We start from the raw sequence: 23,527 nt of genomic DNA on the forward strand, positions 1-23,527 counted from the left end.
CTTCCACCGTGAGGTTTGGGTCTCAGCCTCAAAGTAACTTCTAACTTCTAGCAGCAAAGTGTTACTATCAAAAAGGAAACACAGAAGTGAGTTACAACAGAGTGAAACATTTATGAAACGGATCCAGCTTCACAAGAGCTTTCTCCAAAAGAGTACCTGTCAATCAGGATACAAAGAATCCACTGATAGATGTCACCTGAAGTAGTGACAAAGCCTACCTCTAGGTTAAAGAAGTTGAAAAAAATAGCATATTTAACTCTCAAATTTATCAAAGCTAAGAATCTGCCAGTATCCTCTAAACTCTGTATCTCCAATGTGTAAGTCTAAGCTCCTACTGACAAGAAATTTATGAGGATCCTCAAGCTGCCAACTTTGTCCAAATGACTTGTGTGCAAAACTACCACAATTCTGCAGTTAAATACTACTAAAATCAGCCAAGCTCAAGATTTATTGTTTGAAATCAACCATACAGGGCTTGTGATTGATCTACATTATGCATTAAAGAGCATATAGTTTTATAGCTACTTCAAGGCAGAAGAACAGACTTTGTCTTTCTCCCTGTGAGGTTAAGACTGAAAATTATTAGTAAACAAGCAACCTCCATATCTTTAACATCAGCAACAGTAGGAAACGACTTCTGAACTGTTCCATCACAACATCAAAACTTGAATTTTAATTTAGTCACTCCTGGCTACCTATTCAACATTACTCACAGCAGAACTTGTGTTCAGTTTTGTTCCTGCCAAACAACAGAATGACTTAAGTCATGACTGGAAACATTTATTTATTGTTAAAAGATAAAACAAAAAGTACTTTATGTAACCACTTTGGATTAAGACTAGAATACCAGTTATTCTTCACAATCTACAGAGGTGCATAAAATTTTCCTGTAGAAATTCCACAACTTTCCTCTTGAACTACCACAAAAGCTTTCAGACTTGGTGTATCAAGAGATCCTATTGAAACAGCAAAACCCAAGCAGCCAAAAAACAGATTTCAGCACTTTTCTTATAAAGTGTATTAAATAAGACTCCTAGAAATCTCTCTAGGTAACAGAGCAGTATGTCCCAGTACCAAATACACAATGAAGCAGGAATCATCACAGATGTGCACCCATGTCTTTATGCAGTCTAGTCCTCTGATCTCAAAATAATTAAGACACAAGAAACAGCAGGTGATTCTCACTTTACCTCAGGCATCTACTTGCTAAAGGCAATAGTCAGGATTCCAGAAGTTTTTCTCCTTTCTACCACCCTTATGGAAAGATCAAAGTGTCTTACTGATTTTAGTTTTCTGACTTCTTTCTGCACTCTGTGAAGTTTTTCTCCAACTACAACCATGTTCCTAAAACATGTGAGTGAGTCCTGAAGCACTGGCAAAATTAACTTATGTAAATATGGTGTTGCAGAAGAGACCATTTAAAAATGCCACTTTTAGCAGAATATATTGGCAATGATGCTCATACAACAGAATGACCTTCTGATGCTGTGCATATAAGAATATGATACTGGTACAACTTAAAAATTAATAAGCTACAGGTCTCATCTTTTTCAGATATAATATTCAGCCAAGGAAAAGCTTTAATCACAAAAGAATTAGTTATTTGAAATGTACCATTGTAGCACTATGGATACATTCCAAGATATCTAAGTTGCCATCAGACTCCTCTACAATAAGGAAGAGAGCAGTAAGGTCTTCTGAAATTGAAATAAACAGTTACTCTCTTTCTCCAAATACTAGAAAGGAACAGCAACTAAGATTTAGATATCAGTTACTATCAAGTTTTATAAAATACCTAGGATGTCAAATTAAGAGAGTCATCCACACAAAGACTAATCAAATTGCCTTTAATACCAGTTGAAAGGCACTGACAGTTCCAAGCTTTTGAAGCAAATCTGCAAGCACCTCTTACTCAAACTTACACACTGAGTACAAGAGGAGGGGGGGGGGAAGCAAATCACAAAAGCTCAACTTTCAGAAGTACAGCACAAAACCAGGTTGAATTTTTTCCTCTGTTGTGAAATAGTCAAAATTCCTATCTGAGAACTGTAAAAGAGCAGAAGAGAACTCAGAATAAAAGAAAAAAGATGGAGAGAACAAACAAAAAGTTCACCAGCTTGTTTAGCAAAGAAAAGCACAAATTTAGTGTGTTTCAAAATGCTCCTTAGTGTTGCTGCAAGGTAAGTTGAAGCAGGAAGCATCTGATGCTCAGCACAGCACAAGGAAAGTGCCTGGCAGAACTCACACTGAAACCAAACTCTTCAAGATGTCTCAAGAGGAAGCATTCCTCCCAACTAAGATGAAAATATGAATATATTTGAATACAAATCAAGCATTCAATCTTCTTGAAGATGTACGCAATATGTACTGCAACAGATACACACACGGTACAATCCACTGTATGATCTGCCAAAAGCATCCCATACTGTGACTTCCTGGATCCTGCACAGTAGCACAGAAACAGCAGCACGTGCCCTTTGGCAGAACTGACTGAGCGAAATTCCTGCTCCAGATTGCTATTTCCTATTTTTATGGGTTTGTACTTTTTTTCAGTTTCACAAACATACCACGTACATTTCCTGCATTTTCCTCACATTTTGATGTGTGAGCAAGATTGATAATACAATTCCTGCACAATCTAAAAAGCCCTGTACCTTACAACGAGTGCAAACTGCCATAACTTGTAGTTTATTTAAAAGCCCCACAGGGTGGAAGGAAAGTGAACTTGAGGCTCCTACCCAATATGGACAATTGGCCACCCCTGACAGATTTGTTCCAGCTGTTTAATGTTGCAATGCTGTCAGGCAACTGCCTTCTAAAATGTTCTGACCTACAATTTTGATTAAGACATAGTAAAAAATTGTTTCATACAACACTTATACCAGGGGAACATGTAATTATAATACTTACTAGATGAGAACTGTCCTTGACTTCTTGTACTTGCTGCACCTGCGGTTCAGCCACAACTTTAGTGTCCTGATCAGAAGTCATGAGCTGTCTGCTTTTTGGCTGCTCAGAGAGAACTTTACTGGTCACCTTTGTAAGCTGCAGAAATAGGAAGACAAAAGATTCTGTAAGTGGTTGTTGAAATTCCCAAGAACCCACAGCCATTTCAGACACGCTGTGCTGATTCAGACCAAAGGTCCAAAGAACTTCCACACAATACGGTCAGGATTATTCCAGACAAAACATTATGGCAGAAGATGAAGATACACTCAGCTCCCAGTCACTGGCGGCCTTGGAGGTGCAGATGAGCACTTGTCACAGCACTGGACAGGGAAATTCCACTGGGAAAGTTTCTCTTGGTTTTCACCTTAATTATTCAGACCAGATTTCAAACCATGACTTGGTACCAGCTGGCAGACCCCACTCACTAAGAAGCATTCGGTCACAAACCAACCTCTGTCTTGTAACTACTCTGGTCACTTTATCTTTGCAACATTCAAGAAGTGTGTTACAACAGTTCTGCTAGACTAGTAATGCTTAACCAGTTGTTCTGCTCTGTCATCCCAAAATGTCATTTTATTTGATTAGACAAGTAAAAAAACCAAGTAGACTTGAAAGTCTGGCAACTTTACTCTGAAATTTGATGCTACTATTTAATATTGTTATTTTTAAAAAAAGGTATTTAAAAAACAATAAAAGCTAATTTAAAGGATGGAGCCTCAAAGTAAATACTGGGGTGTAAAAACCAGGCTATTTTTTAATTTTTCTTTTCTACAGACATAATATGCTTTTTTAGTTTCTTATGCATATGGAAATTCCAGTACTGCATCTGCAACAGTGCATGAGATAAATTTATTGCCTTCAGGTTGGTGACATCAAACTCCACGCAATGTCCTCAAAAAAAAAAAAAAAAGATGTGCAGCACCTGGAAGTTAATAATATTGTTGTATTCTTTAGCAACATAATCTCCTTGTAGGCTACATTTACTCCAAAAGACTGAACTTAAGTATTTCTTTCAGTCCATGGCATTATGGCCTTCCATGGAATCTCCTTTACACTGTATTTTGAAATAGACAAAAGCAAAAGCCTCACACAACTGACTGAATACATTCCAAATTTTCAAGTAAAATTATGGCATTCACCTGTATTATGCAATAGATATTTTGCACAGTTGAAGAAACAAATATACTGACACCTCCAAGAGGATAAACCATTCAGCACAGGTGATCAGTTGCTTATCAGTTAATGCTATTCATGTAAAGTCTGTATGAAAAATATATTGTCAGAAGAAATACATACACTGTATCACTGTTATATCTCCCAAAGTTTCTTTTTCTAACACTCTGCCTCATATCTTAGAATACAAACTCTTTAAATAAGGAAGAAATGGCACAGACAAAAAAAACACACAAAAATTAAATTAAAAAAATTACACTATCATATACAGTGTTACACACACACAAATATACTCACAGTTTACATAGGAGAAAGTCTGGAATTCACTCAGGATGTTTGTATTTTATTAAAAAACCCCAAAATCATCCTCAGGGTGAAAGCAATTTTTCAAAAGCAGGTATCATATAGGCAAGACTCTGTATTGCTCAAAGTCATGCATGGGAAGATGTAGGCACATTAACACTGGGGAAAGTGTCTAAGTTTCTTGGAGAACACTTCTGTTAATATTCTTTAAAGAAATTTGGTTAAGACTTTCAAAATTATGGATTAATTTTTCTTTCTAAAAAGAGCAGAAGACTCATTTTGTGTCCGCTGTATACAACCTCCACTGCTGCTCACACTAACCTTGAGCACACACATTAGTCTGGATTCGCAAGCCAAGCTCTGCTTTACAGGAAGTCAATTGTGTTTCAGTCAACAATGATGTTACCTATTCAACATTTTGATCCCCAAAAATCAAGGCCAAGGTACTACTTTGCATCCTTCTGTCACCTGCTTATTTCACGTACTCCCATTCCCTTCTAGGACCAGCTTGACATGCTGCAATCTCTTCCATCTGCTGTTATACAGTATTAGCACCACAATCTTTTAAGTCTATGGATAAATGGAAGGCAAACAGCTGGGATCGTGTGAGTCCATCAAACAAGAATAAAGTTCCACTACACACACGTCCTTTAAAGCATTTGCTGACTGGCCCACAAGCACAAAATATTCAGCTAAATCATTAATTTCAGCTGAGGGCAGACAAGCTGTTGGCCAACTAGATAAAACACGACTGCAACGCGCACATTGCAACTTCAAATTTCTTGGGCAAGCCACCAGCAATTAGAGCAGCACATCCCTCCTGCTTTTCAGATGAGATTACGCAGGATGCTTATCACAGGCCAGGTCCAGATTGAAGCTCCAGGTAACTTTGTTTGCACTACTCAGACTAATAATCACATGCTCATTAGATATGCTGATTTGTTGTGATACACACCACACTAAAACCACTCACCTTGCAAACAAATTATTTTTAATAATTGCAATGTCCAACACATATATTTAAGTTCAATTTCAGTCATCAAGGAACAAAATGGTTCCTGAAACGAGGATATTAAAATTTGTTTAAAGAAGATACAACCTGCATTCCAAGTTCCATGACTTTAACATGGATCAGCTATTGCCTTTCTCGAGATGGGTAAGCCACCTGGAAAGATCCCAACCAAAGAAGATGCTTCCTTTGCAATTTTCTTCACTTACACATTACTCTGCTAAAAGTCCCCAGGACGACAAGTGCTCTGCTGCAAAATCCCATCACTTGAGATACACTTTAGCACACCCTCATGTGCAGGGCTGTTCAGGAAAGTTAAAGCCATCAACTTTTCTACTGTAGAGCTGCCACTTAGCAGACTCCTCAAGAACAAAACACACATGGCTACAGACTCTCATGACTATCATGTCAGAGAATACAGTGTTTGTGGATAAAGGCAGCGTTACTTCAGAGAGAGAAACAATAAAAATCACAGAATGTTAAAGGCTCTTCACAGGATATGTTTTAACATTGTTTTAGTATTGATATGTATCTTGATATAAAAACTTATTTACACAAACCACGATCAATAGCTGGTAGCTCTAAAAACTACAGGTAAGGATTGATGATTTGGAAGAGTTTATCCTCTTCTGATACCAGTTTAATAGCCAAATCAGTGACCAAGTTAAACAGGGCATTTTAATGCAGCAATAAAAATTATCATCCAACTGAAGAGTTAACTGGTCCATGACTTTAAAAGATACACCGAACTGCTGACTGGCAAACCGTATCTTTGCATAAATACATGTTGCTGCAATAAGCAGGAGACATTCAAGAGAAAAATGCAAGTTGGCAAACCCGTTTGGGATAGAGAGAGCACTACCTACAGCAGAACATTGAGCCATCAAAATCAGAGGGCAATTTTTTCATTCACAGAATAGTTTTTCAGTCAGAAGGGACCTTTTAAAGTTAATCTAGTCCAACTCCCCTGCAACGAGCAGATGTCTTCAACTAGATTAGATTGCTTAGAGCCCTGTCCCTCTTGACCTTGAATGTTTCCAGGGATGAGGCAACCACCACTCCTCTAGGCAATCCTCATTTTAAAAACCCTTAAAAATCGAATCTGAATTAACCCTCCTTCAGTTTAAAACCATTACCCCTTTTTCCTACCACTACATGCCCTGGTAAAAAGCCTCCTTCAAGTACAAGAAGGCTGCAATAAGGTCACCCTGGAGCCTTCTCTCTTCTAGGCAGAACAACCCCAACCCTTCCAGCCTTTCTTCATAGGAGGGGTGTTTAATCCCTTTAATTGCCTCAGTGGCCTCTGAGGTCTGTGCCCTTTGTGTGCCAAGGACTCCAGAGCTGGATGCATTACTCCAGGTGGGATCTCACCAGGGTGGAGCGAGGGGCAGAATCCCCTCTGTGGACATGCTGGTCACACTGCTAGAGATGCAGTCCAGGATATAGCTGACTCTCCAGGGGTACACACTGCAGGTTCACATCCAGCCCCTCATGCACCAGCACCCCAAAGTCCTCAGCAGGGCTGGTCTTAACCCCTTCATGCCCCAGCCTATGTCACTACTGGAAGTTGTCCCAGCCCAGATGCAGGACCTTGCCCTTGGCTTCACTGAACTTCATGAAGTTCCTGCAGGCCCACTAATTAAAGTTATTAAAAAAGAGACAAAGCCACAAGAAAAACCTCTAGAGACACACAATCTCTAAGTAAGCTGTTAAACAATATGTCTGCTCTGCAGCAAGGAGTTTCACAAAAATATCTGTCTTCCACAAATTATGTCTACACACAGTCTACAGAAGGGACAGCATTTTTAAGTACCCAGTTATAATTTTGTAATAGTATACATCATTTCAATTCTGTAAATGCATATAGTAAATCATTATGCTTCCTTCTGGCTTGCCATTTGGTCACAAGAGAGTAATGAATCAAGTTTAGCAACTTGAGAGTAACTCCATTCTTGGCATATCTAGAGACATTCAAATACTTATTTTCAACTACCTAATCCAAGAGAAACTGAATAGATTTTATTGAGACTTATCAAAAGCAGTTGGAATGTGGTTTGTAAGATGGCAAGACACAGAAGGTTAAAATACTGGTAAACATGTATTTCTTTAGAAACTGCATCAGCATTCAATCATGAAGTTCTTGCTGTCCCCAGAACTGTAATATACTGCTCAGTCTGCCAGACTAGTAATTGTAACAGAAAGGGGAAGAATGCCTTTATACAGTTGTTTTCTCATTAGTTGGACGGTGATGGGGCAAGTCAACCTTCACTTGTACACATCTGTCCCTGTGCATATCTGGTCAACGCTGGTTAACCTAAGGAGTTACAAAAATGTTCTCAGGAGGGACTGAGACCACCTGGCCAAGCAACACGGATATTTCAGCCTACTGGTTTCACTCTGCAACATCCACAATCATCTCCACAAATAAAAATATGTGGGTTTGTTTGGTTTGTGAGTGTTGTGAGGTTTTTTGTTGCTTTTTCATTTGTTTGGGGGTTTGAGTTTGTTGTTTGGGTTTTTTTTGGTTTTTTTTTTTAATTGAGAACATTGTTCTTTACTGGCAAATATTTTCAAAATTGTCTTGGTGTAAGAATTCCATCATTACAGAAGAGACCAGATACAAACCAGCAATGGCCCACAGGATGACTACACAGGTAAGTCCACACAACCACATGATCTCTCTCATCTGGGTGCCAAGCCAAGGAAAGCTGGAACTGCTCTCATCCAAAAGCCACATGTGTGTCTAAGTGTGATGCCAGCACCAGGATAACCTTTACACTGCATTTTAGTGCAGGCTGAGGTATCTCATAGTACTGGCAGAGTTAATGTTCAACTGTCTGAAGGTATTTACACACACTGCATCCACATGCACCACAACCTTGCCAACAGTTTGCAGACATCCATTTGATAGTTAACACAGCAAACAAAATCACTACTGCCCCCTGCCAACCTCCCAAAAACCTCCCTGGAGTGTAACCCCTGTTTGTCCTGCTTTCATTAGCAGTCATCTCTAATTTTTCTAATTCAAATTCAAAGCGTGCTTTTAGGCAATCTGCTTCTCTGTCTAGAGTTACTAGAGTATGAGTAGCAGCACGGGCTCTCTCAATCAAATCAGTCAGATAGATCTGTTATTTAAAAACATGCAAAACCCCAAACAATGCTCTAGGGCTGAGATCTTGCCTGCCAACTTTCAGCCCAGAGGAATCAGCCCTTAAAAAGAGATTTACAAATGCAAGTGCTGACAACTAACTTTCACCCTGCAAACAGCAACACCATAAAACAAAAAAGCTCACTGCAATAAAAGAACTTTTCACTGCTCTTCCAGCAAGCACAAACAAAAACAGATTTGAGTTTCACTTTGTGCAGAACTCTTCCTAGCAAATATTTTAGAAACATTAAACACAGATTAAATTAAACTTTTCACATGGCTAACACAGAAATATATTTCCAGTAATATGAGAAAGTCTGAAATGTTTTCCAAACAGAAGTGCACTGCTTAACTTAAGCCTCATAACAAACTTCTAGTGGCAGGCCAGAAATCCTCTCTCTACTGTAAGAGATAACATACTTTCCCACCATTTATCACACACTTGTGTACCAAAGAGGATCGAGACACCACAGCAGAAGTGATCAGAGACAGTTCTAGCACCTGCAGAAGACATCACATAGTTTATAGGAGAAATAAGAGATGCCTCTTCCAAAAATATGCAACAAATATATTAGCTTCTCTGTAAACAAAGTTTACCTTTACTTTATTAGTTTCATCAGGGTTCTGAGTACCCAAAGCATATGTAATATGTCAAGAGTTCATCACGTTATCAGTCCAGGTAAAGCCGCCAACTCAAACACAGGATATTTTATCGTTAGGCTTAAAGAGCATCATCAAGATAAACTCACAAAACCTAATCCTGAAAGGCTGCAAGTTTTCCTCTTAGTGTTAGAAGCACCAATACAAACTCTCAATTTTCACCAGGTGGCTGTTTTAGACTACTTTCAAAAAAAGATTTTGCTGTTAATGTAAGAGTTGAACCATCATCCTGCTGTGTGGGCCAAATGTTACCATTCTGTAGATGAATAACCCACCAAGCTGTATCTTGCTCACAGAGAAAGCCTGTGACAGAACTCAGGAGTTTCCATCTTTCCTTTCAAAGCAGGAAATCAGTTTCTTTATAGAGCAGATGTGACAAGCAATTTATCTTTCAAAGGATGGCATCATTTAAAATAAAATATACTGCAAAGCAGTTCTATTACCACAGTGGATAAAGTAGCTGGGAATGAGAACTCCAATAACTCCAAACGTGTCTCTGTTGATGGCGATCTCTGCAATCATCACTGCGCCTACATCAACTGTAAACTCTGCACTACACAACAGCAATTAAAAAGCTGACATGACATAAATATTTAGTCACAGCATGTGTCTGCAGAAGTCTTGAATGCACTACTATTAAAAATCATCACAGAGCTCTCAATTTGTTTAACTGCTAATTAGCTAAACAGTTGGGGGAAAAGTTGAAAATTCCCCTCTGGAGCTTGGTGTTTAGACCCAGACATTTATGCAAGTCTGTCAGATGAAGATTTCAAAATGTACATGTATCCAGTGTATGTGCCAGCACAGTGTCTGGAAAGTTAAGACTCCAAAAAACCTGAGAAAATTACCATCTGATTTATTTCAGTTTTCCTTCCTGCCAAGAAATTACTTATCCCCGGGCACCCCCCAGGCAGCACCCAGAACGTTGCAACTTCTGGGTTCTCAAAGAGGAACACAGACACAAGCACTGGGGACAAACTCACAACAGGACACTTGGCAGACTCAAGACATTTTAAAACACACAAGACACCCAGGTGTTAGCAAGAAATACCTTCGCAAGAACCTAAATTTTAACACTGTACTTTTTGAACATTTTGCAACAGAAAACATGAGCTCCAATCACCCAGAGCTGCTGCTGCATCTACTTCACGAATTTAGGTTTTCTTTAAAAACCAAAAAACCCACTTCTGCTGTTTTATAAGGTTGATAGCCTCCAAAATTGTTCTGCAATTCTATTAATTATCCCTTAAAATGTAGTGCTTTCTCTAAGAAAGGCTGAGATTTCAAGAGACAGTAAGCCTTGCTTTTTAAAGGGAACACTCCATTTCCTTAAAGATCTATGAAATGTATCTGCATGAGGCTTCACAGGCAATTCACAACTCCCACCATTTACTGATGAGCTTCCTAACTCACACACGGAGTCGTGCAATGAACAGCATGACAGAACTGATTAGTCTGCAAGTCCAGAAACTCAGATCATTACAGTAATTAGCTGTCCAAAAGATGCCAAGCAGTAAGTTACTAAACAAAGTGATAAAATACCAAAGGAACCTGATAGTGGTAAAATGATAAGGTCTCTGTACAGAGATATATGAACAACTCTTTCAGTCAAGAGCAAGAAAAACGGGAAGAGGGTAAAGTTACAGTCTTATTCATTCACGTAACCTCAAACAACAAGATCTGGACAGCACCAGAAGATAACAGGATGACCTCTACCAACCAACAATTGTGACTACCGTTTTTATGCCTAACCTTTTATGCACTGTATTTTAAATATAATGCTTAAAATATAAGGGAATCATTTCACTAGACTGAAAGGTCTCTCAGAATTTCTGCAGTACCTCCTGCACACGGAGAAGTTCCTATCTGATGTGCACTCAAGCATCACTCCAGAGACACACCAAAAACCCTGCACACACATCCCCCTCAGTAATGAAATGCACCAGATGTTTAGTAGTATAAAATGTAACAAAAATCTCACCATTTCAGAACACAAGGAATAAGGCACTGGGAAGAAATTTTTATGCCTGAGAAGGCTGTCATGTGCCTTTAAGACAAGTGTGATTGTGTCATGAGCAGTTTTCAGTTTGCTTATGGCTTGTTCTCAGTTTTCAGCACTCTCCTGACTGCAGACTGAAGCACATAACATTAAGAAACCCAACTCATTAATTTACAGGGGTTGCTTCATGTAGCACATCCATCACAAAGCCACAAGCTTGTTTTTCTCACTGTAGGTGGACTAACAGCACACACCCTGCAGGTTGTTCATAAAGATGTCTATTTAATTTCTATTATAACTATTGTGTCAGATAAGATATTTATCAGATGATGACTTCAAAAAGTACCACGCTGTTAATTAAAATAAATCTCTCAATTCTCCCAGTTGTGCATTTTCTGAGCAACACCTCAAATGCCAGAGTTAAGTTCTTAGCAGCTCAGCCAAACCCTGACAATTCTGAAATGAAAGGTGGAATGCTACCCTAAGACAGAGTATCTATGATCATAATTCTCCACAATCCCATTCTCCCTTGAAAAGCTGAATGTAGAATCACATGTTCTACATTCATTACCAAGGCCTACAAAAAGTAGGAAACATCTCATACTGAAAGAAAAAAGCCTTTAATTTATCTTAGGAAAGAGATCAGGAATTTGCCACTCAAGCAGCACATTAGGTAAGTACCTCAGAGTATAATGATTTTCCAGTAAAATACTCCATTACTTGCCCTCTCTTACATTCATGAGCTTTTGACTTCCAGCCCATCTCCCAGCTCTGGCATCACTTCTTACTTTTCCAGGACAGAAAACATCACCAGTAAAAACAGAATTTGAATAAATTTGGACAAGCCCCCTCTTTCCACAGTTTAAGAGAGAACTACAGGGCAGTTGCTTGCTCATGTACTTTAATTCTGGGATCACGAGAAGAGTAGTAGAGGAGAGAGGACCCCAAGCTGATGTCATTAATCCTCCTGCCCTGTTCTCTTGGAAACCAGCACAGCAGAGCACTGCAAACTGAGTGCTGCAGTTCTGAGTGGAACTTATGCTCAGGACCACGTCACTGCTGCTGCTGCTCTTGCCTGCGAAGCATCACAGGTAGTTCCTACAACAATCAGAAAAAAAATGGGGGATGCAAAGACGACAGTAACACACCTGCAGGGCTTTAACACGAGAAACCCCAGCAGATTGCCTGTACTAATATACAGAGTGAAAGGACAGCTCAGTGCAAACTACTGCTCTTCTGCACTGAAATAACCAGAAAACTAATTAAGCCTAAACACAGAGCAACAACGCTTTAGAAGTACCTACAGAAGGACAAACTTGGAGTTGGACCTCACACTCTGCACAGCATTTCGTATCTGCCTCTGCTTCCAAAGTGCACAGAATACATTTGTTAAATGAACCTAATCATACAGGCAGACTAACTCTTCATATAATCATCTAAAACTAGCCAGCCTAAATAATGGCTAAGTATATAAAAACCCTTTGGATTTATGCCTAACATGGGTTAAGGGAAACAGAAGAATGTGATGGAAGCTCACTCCTTCTGTAAGACTCTTTTTTTAATTAATACCTTTTAAAAACTGGTGAGGGTCTCATCACAGCACAGGCATCATGTATCATACTATCCCACTGCTCACATTGATTTCTTTTAACACTCCCATCCAGCTCCATTTACCTGTTACACTTGCCCAAGCTTTGAGGCAACAGCCTGAGCTTGCAGTGTCCACGTACTGGGATTCTGATCTGCAAATACAAGTCACAGCTGAGGTAATGCAAAGAAAAGTGTTGGTGTTTTTATTAGTATACTTAATTTTAACTGCTAAGATTGTTTACCTTCTACACAAATATTAATTCCAGATGCTCTGGGATGATCTTTGATAGAGTAATTGCATTTTCTCTGGAAGTCAAAGCCTCTCAACAACTTCAGAGATCTTTATGCCGACAAATTAGCTGGGAGATTATTCCAGGAATTTAAAGTAATACCAATATTTAATTTCAATTGCTGCTCACTGATGCAGAAATTAATTTTGTCTCAATGCAAATGTTAAATGTGAAATAATGAAAAGTATCACAAAAATCTGCTTCTCAATTTTAGCACCATCAGATACAAAACCTCCCTAAGTCCTCAACTATCTTCATCCATGTTGCTTGTTCACAGTAAGGTGACCTGAGTTAAGAATTGCAAATCACTTCTGTACACACAGAAAGCAGAAGAGCACGACAATTGATTAGGAACAGTAAATTCAATTGGAGAGAAAATTCAAGCTTGTCCTGGAGTAGACAGGGCAGGAGCAAAACCTGTTAGCACAAATGTCTATGGATTTCAAAAAATATTGTTCATTTTTGTACTATTTTTTAAATAGACATTTACAGAACACTACACAGTAACTTGAACTCTTGAACCCTGATTTATTTAAAATAGGCCTATATTGCTCTTTCCCACAGCCAACCAAGACACAACATTAAGAGATTAAAATGGCTATCAGAAAAAGCCACATGAAAGACTTCTCCAGTATTTTTTCCTGTGACCTGTACTTCTTCATTTTTGACACACATCTTATTTCCTGCAGATGAGTTTACTCTGGCACTCTGGATACCAAGTCCGTCTCATCCTATCGTGCCTTCTCTGAACTCATGCACATATGAGGAATTATTATGCAAAGATACTATCTTGCATAATAACAGATTTCCCTTGTTTCCCTTCCTTCCCCACATAACTTCCTGCCTCTCAAACCAAAGGTTTGTATTTGGGCTTTTTTTCTGCATTAGTTTTTCTTTAAAGTAGCTATTGAAGGGAAGTCAGAGACTAATGTTCCTATTCCTCTGCTGAAGGAAGTGACAATTAAGCTGCCAAGAGCCCACACAGAGCAGTGAAGTTTACAGAAACTTGCACTTTCACCAGGAGAGACAGTTTTCATTCTAAGACTGAAACTGATTCCTGACATGGAGTGAAAACTAAAGATACTGAACTTTGCTGGATAACACTCTCACCAGAATCTCAGTGTGCCAGGCTCACTCTAAGTGGACCTGTCATTTCATAAATAACAAAATAACTGCAAATTGTACAGTATTTTACTACCTGCTTCAAGTTTTTAAAGCCAAGATGCAGCAACTGATGGTCTATTTGACCTTTCCCAATTCTTCGAAGAAACTCTAAATCTCCAAATGATACAACACATCACAAAGGAGGTTTAGCACTTGCTTAAAGGGAACAAGTTAAATGTTGTGCATGAGGAGTGTCAGTTTAGCAATTCTGGGAACAACGAACTTCCTTGTTTCAATTACTGAATGTTCCTCCTTACGATTTACCAACACCAACTCCAAGTTTTCCGCATTCTTCACTGCACTCTGAACCATAGAGTGGCTGATGCACCCTCACAACGCTGCCTGTGACTCAAGGCAAAGGCAAAAGAAATAACTAACCCAACTCTGCAGGGCAGGATCTTATGAACATCATTGTCCTCAGAAAAATCCTGAAGTTGGCAGAAGGTGATGCAGTATTTTATGACAAAGCACAAGACTGAAAACATCACTGAAGCTATAAGGTTAATATCTAGTGCAGGTCCAAGGGTGAGGTTAGAAGTCCGATGTTCTTTAATGGGTCTTAATAGTCTTATCTTAGAATGTTGCTATTTGATTCCATGTTTCAAGTCTGCAATCAATGCTGTGCTTAAGCAAGAGGAGCTCAAAAGCTGCACTGGGAACTTCTAGCACATTTAATATTTTTAGTCCTTTGAAGTAAATATTATTTAAGACTCATACATAGCTACAAAGCCTATTTGCCAAGTTCTTTATTATGACGTTCTCAGACTACACAATAAACACCTAATTCAGCAAAGCAGAAATCTTACACCAAGGATCTCCAATTCAAATGCACACAGAACTAGAATTCTGGACAAGATTTGCAGCAAACCAATGGGACAGCCATTACAGTGCTCCTAGAATCCATCTCTGGTCACAATAGGCATGAGAAAAAGTGAGAGAAAAGGATCTACACAAAGTCCAGGTGAGAGGCCCATATATGTAATCAAATAAAATTATGCTAGTGATAAACAAAAGGGCACAGTCATAAGTTTTCTTCCATTATGAAGGTACACAACAATTCCTGACTACGCAAGGACTATTTCAATAAACAGTCATTCCAAAAACAAACAGGCGAGAATGGACTCTCCTCAGGCTCTGGGGTTCAGTTCTTTTTCAGACAAATTGAAAAGCATCCATTTACCCAGAATACATTAGTTTAAGTTCTGCAACTGCTCAGGACCAAATCTAAAGCGAAAGGAAACTATTTAGAGAAGAAGCGTCATTTAACTTTCAGATTTTGTATAACAAAAGGAAGGTAATGTTTTTGCCAATTATTATTTCATTAACCTCTTTGCCAAAAAGAGTTTAACCCAAATAATCCAGTCATTTTAGTATTACTTCCTCTTTCAAAAAAGGCCACCAACTTCCATTACAAGCTTCACCAAAACTAGAAGCAACTTTTGCTTAGTTTTAAAACACTGCATGAAAGACTATCACCCACTGGGTTCACGTTTGTTCACAGTTAGAGCACCCCACCTTCTTAAGAGTATCGTAATCAAAACTACAGGTAATTCAGGTTTTGACTCACTGTTAAAGGATGGACTGGTTCTGGTATTTTAGCTTGGATTAAATGTCAATAATTCTTCCTTGCAAGTCAAAATAACTGGGCACGGGCTCTCCTAAAAATTCCACTGATTCCTTGAATTCAGGCAGTTAAAATACACAATATTAACTAAGAAAATTACAATCATAAAAAATTAGTCTGTAAGCTATGGTGCAAGGTATGTTCATTAAAAAGGGTCCCTTCTTTACAGTACAAATCTTTTAGACACTTAATGAAGAATTGGACAAGAAGCTTTAAACAGGAGCAGGGACACAAAGCTAAAATTCTGGAGACATGCCAATGCAGACAACAGTATTTTGCCCAAATTGTTTGCCTTGCTGCTTGAAACAGCAACATGTTGACCATTTTCTGTCCCTATCTGTCAGGTGCCAACTACACTGAACAGGAAAAAAAACTGAGCTCAGACTGCAAATTCTGCACATATAGGAGGCTTAGCACTTAAAGTAACTGTGTCCCAGTGCATTCTTCACTTTTGCTCCACTTTGAATTCCCAGAACAAGAATCAGAAGCCAGCAGGATACATCCAAACATTTGAGCATAAGCCCTTAGCACTGGGCATGGAAAAGCAAGTTACTTTGGACATTGGCCTGTTGATTCATCAGTTCCTTGTTTGAACAACAGTCAGTCAGACTCAGTTGTGGAGCAACCTGTGACAGCATCACAACCTGTGAAAATACGCATATGGATACCAGCACTGACCGAAAACAAAACCATAAAAGCTGCCAAGAGACATCACTGCAAAACTTCTCAAGCATTTCATTAAATTTCTGCCAATTGAGATTTATCAAACAATTAATTTTTTTCTCAACATAGTTACTATTTAACTAATAGGTTTTTTTCAAGTTTCCCTGTCAGATCACTAGCATTCTATAATTATAAAATACTTGAAAATAGATTGCAGAGCATTAGGTTTGCCCCAACATGAATAAACACTTAAACAGAGTAACAAATCTACAATGTTTTAAGCAAGTTTGCAACTCCAGAACAAGACAGATGAAGTCTGCCTTACGAAAACCATTGATGAAGTATTAACATTCACCATTGTTGTTTATTTCCAGAAGACAGCAGGGAAAGACCAACATGAAGCTGAGGGAGGATTAATGCATCCAAAGGGAAAATACTGTTCAGTTACTTGCGCAAGAAGGCAAAAGAATCTAAAAGCAAAATTAGGCAATACAGTATTTAGACTTGCAAAAAGCTTTAGATAAAACTGCATGTTCTACAACTACATTGAATAATCAGTATATTCCTGAACAGGTCCTATGTGAACTACCAATAGCATCTGAAGGTGTAATTTCTAAAGCCTGTATTGCCAGTGTTTGTTTTCAATAACAAAAGTTATATGGCATTTTAGAAAGGAGTCTCTAACAGATGAAGCAGTTCTGTGTCTAATTCATCATAACCTACCATGGTAAACAGATTTCTGTACATTTCTATAGGCATCTGTTTCTACCTATACGCACAACAATCCAGAACTAAAAGTTCTGTACAGCTGCTATTACCTTAAATAAATGCACACTGAACTCGAGATGTCTGTGAGCTCTACATGGCCATAAAGGCAATCCAGTATAAACCTTTCCTGTAGGATCTACTCTCCGGGACACCAGCTCCTTATGTGCCAACAGCCTTATGTGAACAGCAAAGCTGCTGGAAGTGCAGAGGTGGCAATCCATTCAGCTTAGGAGCGACTGATTCCTTTTGTATTACATCATTCAACTACCCATTAAGGAGCTGGACTGACAGGATCCAGAATATGCAAAGCCCAGCCCTCCATGGTAAACGAAAGCGTTCAAAAAGATTAAGACTCAAAAAAATTGGTGATTCATCAGGGCGTCAAAACAGCATTTCCCCAATTCCCCGCAATGTTCTAGGCCAAGCAGGGAGCCACATATTAGTAACCTCTGTCAGACTTCCAATTTTGGAGTTAATTGTCGTTCCTGAAACACATACCCAGACACAAAATACCTGCAGCAGCAGCACACATCACAGAGCCAACACTGCCATGGCTCTCCTAATCACACAATTATGCTGCATTACAGTCACACCTAATTTAAGTACTCCAAAGTACATTTGCTGCCGGCAGGTATTACTCTGTATCACCCTCATTCAGAAAGGGTCTGTAACACACACAAGTGTGAAAGAACAATGATTTTATAAATCCTTGGCTCCATCACATCACTAAAACTTAAGAAATATTAGTTAGGAACCAATTAATAGAATAAATTTCTATCTTGCACTACTTTTATGTAGATTAATTTAAATTAATGGATGAAACAGAAATAAGACTTCTAGTCTGCTGTTTCTAACAAGTTCCTCCAACCTACTGGTTTTAGACACATTTTTATCATGACCCAGTCAAAATCAGCATATCCTTAAAGAAACAGACTGTTGGAACAGCAATGGGTCTTCTTCAATTGCCGAGTATCTACAGCACCAAAATATTTTTGTTGACTAGGTGAGATCTCACTCACCGTATTTTATATTCAGAGAAAGTGCTTCAGAGTTACTCTATTTTTGTGTTTGTTTTAACACACTAACTTGTCTGAAGTTTGGCAGAGAGGAGTTAACGCACAGGAAAAGAGAGCTGTCCCAAAGCATTAGTTTGAAAAATGTTGTAAACACAGTAGTACCTGCTGTCTTTGATAAAGGATATCGCCAGTTCAGAGGGAAGAGGTTGTGTGCGTCTGAATCTTCTCTTTTTTGAGGGAACACAAACTTTCAAACAGCGCTAGTTTTACATTTTACACCACTTTTCCCACCCTAATTTAGTGACAGGCTCCTGTAGTGAAATCCACCCATCTAGATCTTGTTTTGTATGGACAAAAAGGATAGTATTAATTTCAGCATGTGCATGTCTTGCTTTAAGAACAATACTGCCCAAACACCTTTCCAAGGCCTTTACTACAAGAGTAGCTTTTACTCCCATCTTCTACACAGCCCTCCACACATCATTGCCTCTTTCAAAACTGCAGCAGGAGGGTTAATCTTCTTCTTTACAGCGTCCTGTTTTGTAACATCCTTTCCAGCTCATACCTGTGTGCCCATTCTGAACAGAGATACACGAGACTTCCAGGACCCCTGTTAGTTGAGTATCAGTGATTACACACAGCAAAAAAGTCAGCCCAAGATTATTTTCTACAGTTACGTCTAAGAGTTACACAAACTTGTCTAAAAATGTTGTTCTACTAGTAAAGGCTTAAAAGGAACAGAACACTTTTCAAACCACACTTTTTACAACGTCTCATGTCATCCAGCAGTTCCTCACAGATGCGTGTACATGCACACACACACACTCACACACACTCTCACAATCTCACTCCCAAAGCTTAATATTCTCCAGACTTGAAAATACGTTTCTTTTCTTTCTTCATCAGGTCTCTTTGCCTTTTCCTCTCTGCCAGTGATAGCCTTCCTGTCCCTGTTATTTGTGAGCTACCTCTGCAGCCACCTTCACACCACCAAGGCAAGAATGCTCTTCTTCAAGACTGATAAGGCCACGGCCTTCGCAAAACCTGCTCCTTCCAACACAGGCACTGGAAAAGGTAAGTCAAGTTCTCCATGTGCTTATTTGTGCACCTTACCTGTTAATTTACGAGAATGTGAATGCCTGATGAATATATACAGACACCATGGAATTAAACATTAATAGCGCTGAAGGTCCTAAAAGCCACCTAGTTTAAAAAAAACAAAACAAAACAATCAAACTGATGCAACACATCTACACCTAATTACTCTGCTTTTTATAACTCCTTTTTAGCTACCTTTCAGCTGTCACTTTAGATTTGTCATGCACTGTGGTCAGAAACATGCCTTTTCCGTGTCTAGCATGTGCATTTTGTGAAGTAATGTAATAAATATTTAACAAAGAGTTTATATTACCATGCCAATTAAGCTCTCAACTGATTTAAAGCCAAAGCCACTGCGAGATACGAGACTTAATATGAGACGCAGCAACAGATCTGCACAGAACATGCAGATTAGACAAACCTGACTGTATTTACTTTGCATTTCAGTAAATAAACCAAGTAGTTAATTCCACTCTAATCAAACAAAACATCACCACTAGAAACTACGTGGTTACTGCATGTCTCATATTAACAAAAAAATCTCAAACAAAATCCCAAAGCCCCCACAACCGTCTCCAGTTCCAGATCTTCCACCTTGGCCTTGTACTGAAGCAGATTTAGGTTCGAGTCACATACCCAGGCAATATATTTGGTATGTACCTCTCAGTCACTGGTACCGCTCTGTGTGTGCATCTGCACTACTGCAAGACATAAAAAGCCACCAAAGCAGCACACACTTGTGCTGACACCTTTATTCCCTTTGGGTATTCATGTTTAAACACTTACCAAAAAAAAAAAAATCAGAAAAAATTACAAGGCAAACAACTCAATCTAACCCAGCACACAGCATGTGCTTAAGGAACCAATCATACACTATGAACACATCAGTCAATTATTACAGAATATCTAAGTGGTCAAATGTTTTCTATTAATTCATTTTTGCAAAACTTTTCCTTCAGTTCCAATAAGAATTATTTTTTTCCCCAAAATGTAAAGCCAATTTAACACAAGGATAACTGTGGCTTCCATACAAGTAGTGTACACACAGAAATGACAATATGCATAGAAGAAAAAAATTTTCCATAGACATTATATCTAAAACACATACTTTTTTCTATACGTGATTTATCAGGCCTCACCCTTGTGTTCACCTTCCTTTCACTTCCCATAAAAATAACAGAAAAAAAGAAAATACCAATATTGTTCTAATAACGAGGGTGTTTAAGCTGATTAGCTTCATATCTCAAGAATTAACTTGAAGAAATGCTTACAAGTCAGCAGTGAGAAGTGAAAGTTCAACTGATAAAAACAGTTACCAAACCAGAATCAAAACCAAAGAGTTGTGAAATCCCAGCAAGCAAAAAAAAACCAACAAAAAAAACAACAAAAAACCAAACACTCTTTGACCTTTCAGAATTCATCCTACCTAAAAACCAGGTAAGTTTGACATGAAACTCAAATCACAAGACAGACCTTTCAACAGAGATCCCTAAAGCAGCACTTAAGGAAGATTCCTTCTCCAAATTTACTAAGGATTCAAACAGAGGCCAAAAAACTAGGCCAGTGACAAGACGCAGAATCGGAAGCCAGAATTCCCATGGTTTTACCCCAACAGTGACTCAAGTTTAGAGAGTGGTTTTGAACTCAGCTCTCTCTCTGTGGCCACAGGCAAGTCTTAACCACTTTGCCTCAATTCGCTCACCTGCAGAATAAAAATAATTATACTTATCTGCCATACAGGAATCTCACACAACAAACACTACTTGGCAAGGGCCCTTCTGTTTAAACGAGACAGAGCTACCAAGTACTAATTTTGAGCACCTGCACAGACTGAAACTGAGAGTGAACATAACTTGGACGAAGCAGCTACCGAAGGCCCAACAAGATCCGGGAGATAACACACGGTCTGTGCGGCGCCTGCTTCTGCAGGTGCTGCCGTGCAGTTCAGCTGCCCAGGACACACACAGCTCGCAGGGAAACTCAGCGCCGCCCGGGCCGATGGGCCGAGAGCAGCTCCAGAGGGTCCGGGCGGCCCATCCGCCCCGCACGGGCTCGGAGGAGGCTCCGAGCGGGTCCCGCCCGTCCCGCGGCACACGCGGCTCCCCCGCAGGGGCCCGGGGCAAAGCTCAGCCGCCGTGCCCGGGCCGGCGAGGCCGCAGTGCGGGAGCGGCCCCGCGGCCCGCCCGCCCTGCCCCCGCCAGCACCGCGGCCCCGCGCCGGGATCCTCCTCCCGCCGCCCGCCTCGCCCCCGGGAGCCGCCTCGGGTGGGAAGATGGCGGCTCCGGCCGCCTCCCCGGTGCGAGGGGGCGGCGGGTGTCGGTGTCGCTCCCGCCGCGGCCCCGCCATGCCCCGCGCCGAGAGACGCGGGCGCCGAACGGCCCCGGCGGGCGCCGCCGCCCCGGGGGCGCGGACCGGGCGGGCCCTCGCACTCACTCACCTGTCACCAACAGCCGCCGCCGCCCTCGGGCCGGGGCTCGGCGCGGGGGGCACGGGCGGGCACGGAGGGGAAGGGGGGGGCGGCTCCGCCGGCGCGGGGCCTCTCGCTGCTGCCGCGTTCCCGCTGGCGCCGGGGCCTCTCGCCGCCGCCGCCGCCGGGGCCTCGCCGCCGGATGCCGTGAGGAGGAGAGCGGAGCGCGGGGCGGGGCCGAGGGGGCGCGGGCGGCGGCAGCGCCGGGGGCGGGCGGGGCGGGGGCGGCGCGGGGGCGGCGGCGGCGGCTCCGGGCCCGAAACGTCTCCGAGCCGAGACTCAACCACCCGCTCGCATGAGAGACCCGCTTCCGGCTCCCGGCGGAAGTCCCGCCCCCGCCGGCGGAAGGGATTGGCCGGCGCCGCCGCCGCGCGGGGCGGGCGCGCGCCGGGCCGGGCGGTGCCGCCCTCTGATTGGCGGATCGGGGAGCGGGGTGGGGGGAGCCCGGCGCGCGCGCGCGCTCGCGCGGCGTGTGACGCGCGGAGCGGCGCGTGAGGCGGCTGACGTCACCCGCCGACGGGGGCGCGCGGGGGCGGGGCGGGGTGTCCTCGCGCACGCGCCGTAAGGCCCGCCGGGATCGGGCGGGAAGAGGAAAAGGGGACAGGGAAGGGAAGGGGCGAAGAGGAAAGGGAAAAGGAAGGTCAGGGCGTGTTTGGTGTTGGGAAAGTGGCGCCCTCCTTCCCGCCGCCCCCGGGTGGTGTGTGGGGCCGCAGGGACGGTGTGTGGGGCGGTAAGAGCGCGGCCGAGGCCGGGCCCTGGCAGGGGTTCCTTTTCCGTTCCCAGCGGGAGCGCTCATGTGTCTGCCCGAATTACAGACCCTCCCACAGCCGACAGGAGCTCTTGTGGAGTAACGCCGAGCAGTCGTGGCTCCAAAAGGAAGTGATAACGTAAATAGGATTTTAGAAGAATAGGGTTTCATGAAAGAGCCTTCTGTTACTTCGGGGTCATGAAAGCCTGCAGAGTGCTGTCTCAAAGAGAATGGCCTGATTTGGAAGGGTCCTCAAATTCACCTTGTTAAATTTCCCTGCCATGGGCAGGGACACCTTTCCACTGTCCCAGGTTGCTCCAAGCCTTTTCCAGCCTGGCCTGTGGCATTTCCAAGGCAGCCTGTGCCAGGGCCTCACTATACTCAATCTATTCATTATAGAGGAAGAGAAGGCAGAGGAAGCAAAGGGCTGAGGAACAGTCCTGACAGCCAAGGTCTTCATCTGAAAGGCAGGGTTGGTAGGCAGTGTCCAGGCAGTGCTTGTTTCTGACAGTGAGTTTCTCTCTGCTGCCCTGCAGCATGGCAAGCAAAGAAAAAGCTGGGAAGTAAAACACATTTTAAGGTGCTTCCTTCTAAGCTAGAGAATGCCAGGCTGGATTGAATAACATACATGGGAAGAAAAGGGAATGCAAACCAAGACAGGCACATGGGGGTGAGCACAGAATTTTCTGGTAGATGAGGGGCTCTTGCCAGAGGTAAAGTCTCTGTAGGACTTTTCTGTCTCTCTTGACTTCTCGGCCTCAGTTTACCAAGCTGGGGAATAGAGATCTTCAGTTATATAAAACTGCCATGAGTTCCACAAGATTTAGCAGTTGTTTAGTTTGACCAAAGACCAAACAA

At 41.5% G+C, this 23,527-nt stretch overlaps 2 protein-coding genes across 7 annotated transcripts in view; one reads left to right on the plus strand and one right to left on the minus strand.

The window, feature by feature from the left end:
• Window positions 1–22,247, minus strand: part of LARP4B (La ribonucleoprotein 4B) — a 58,631-nt gene extending 36,384 nt beyond the window's left edge. For 2 of the 6 annotated variants that reach the window (XM_071559856.1, XM_071559855.1), the window contains exon 1: window positions 2,911–3,045. In XM_071559856.1, coding sequence (XP_071415957.1) covers window positions 2,911–2,991 — 81 coding nt within the window. In that variant the 5' untranslated portion in view covers window positions 2,992–3,045. Of the gene's footprint in view, window positions 1–2,910; window positions 3,046–4,419; window positions 5,233–19,469; window positions 19,560–21,275; window positions 21,618–21,891 lie in introns of those variants that run through there. The other 4 variants (XM_071559858.1, XM_071559857.1, XM_071559860.1 and 1 more) reach the window with 4 other exon arrangements.
• On the plus strand, window positions 21,799–22,416 carry LOC139674633 (laforin-like). The gene has a single exon (XM_071561241.1). It carries the CDS (start codon window positions 21,799–21,801, stop codon window positions 22,414–22,416), a length of 618 nt encoding a protein of 205 aa, XP_071417342.1.
• Window positions 22,417–23,527: the final 1,111 nt, after the last annotated feature.

This window comes from Pithys albifrons, chromosome 7 (genome assembly GCF_047495875.1).
Source record: "Pithys albifrons albifrons isolate INPA30051 chromosome 7, PitAlb_v1, whole genome shotgun sequence".
NCBI classification, from domain to species: domain Eukaryota; kingdom Metazoa; phylum Chordata; class Aves; order Passeriformes; family Thamnophilidae; genus Pithys; species Pithys albifrons.

Excerpts from the sequence above, each read along its gene's own strand:
- LOC139674633 (XM_071561241.1), top strand. The coding sequence starts at position 21,799 with ATGCCCCGCGCCGAGAGACGCGGGCGCCGAACGGCCCCGGCGGGCGCC.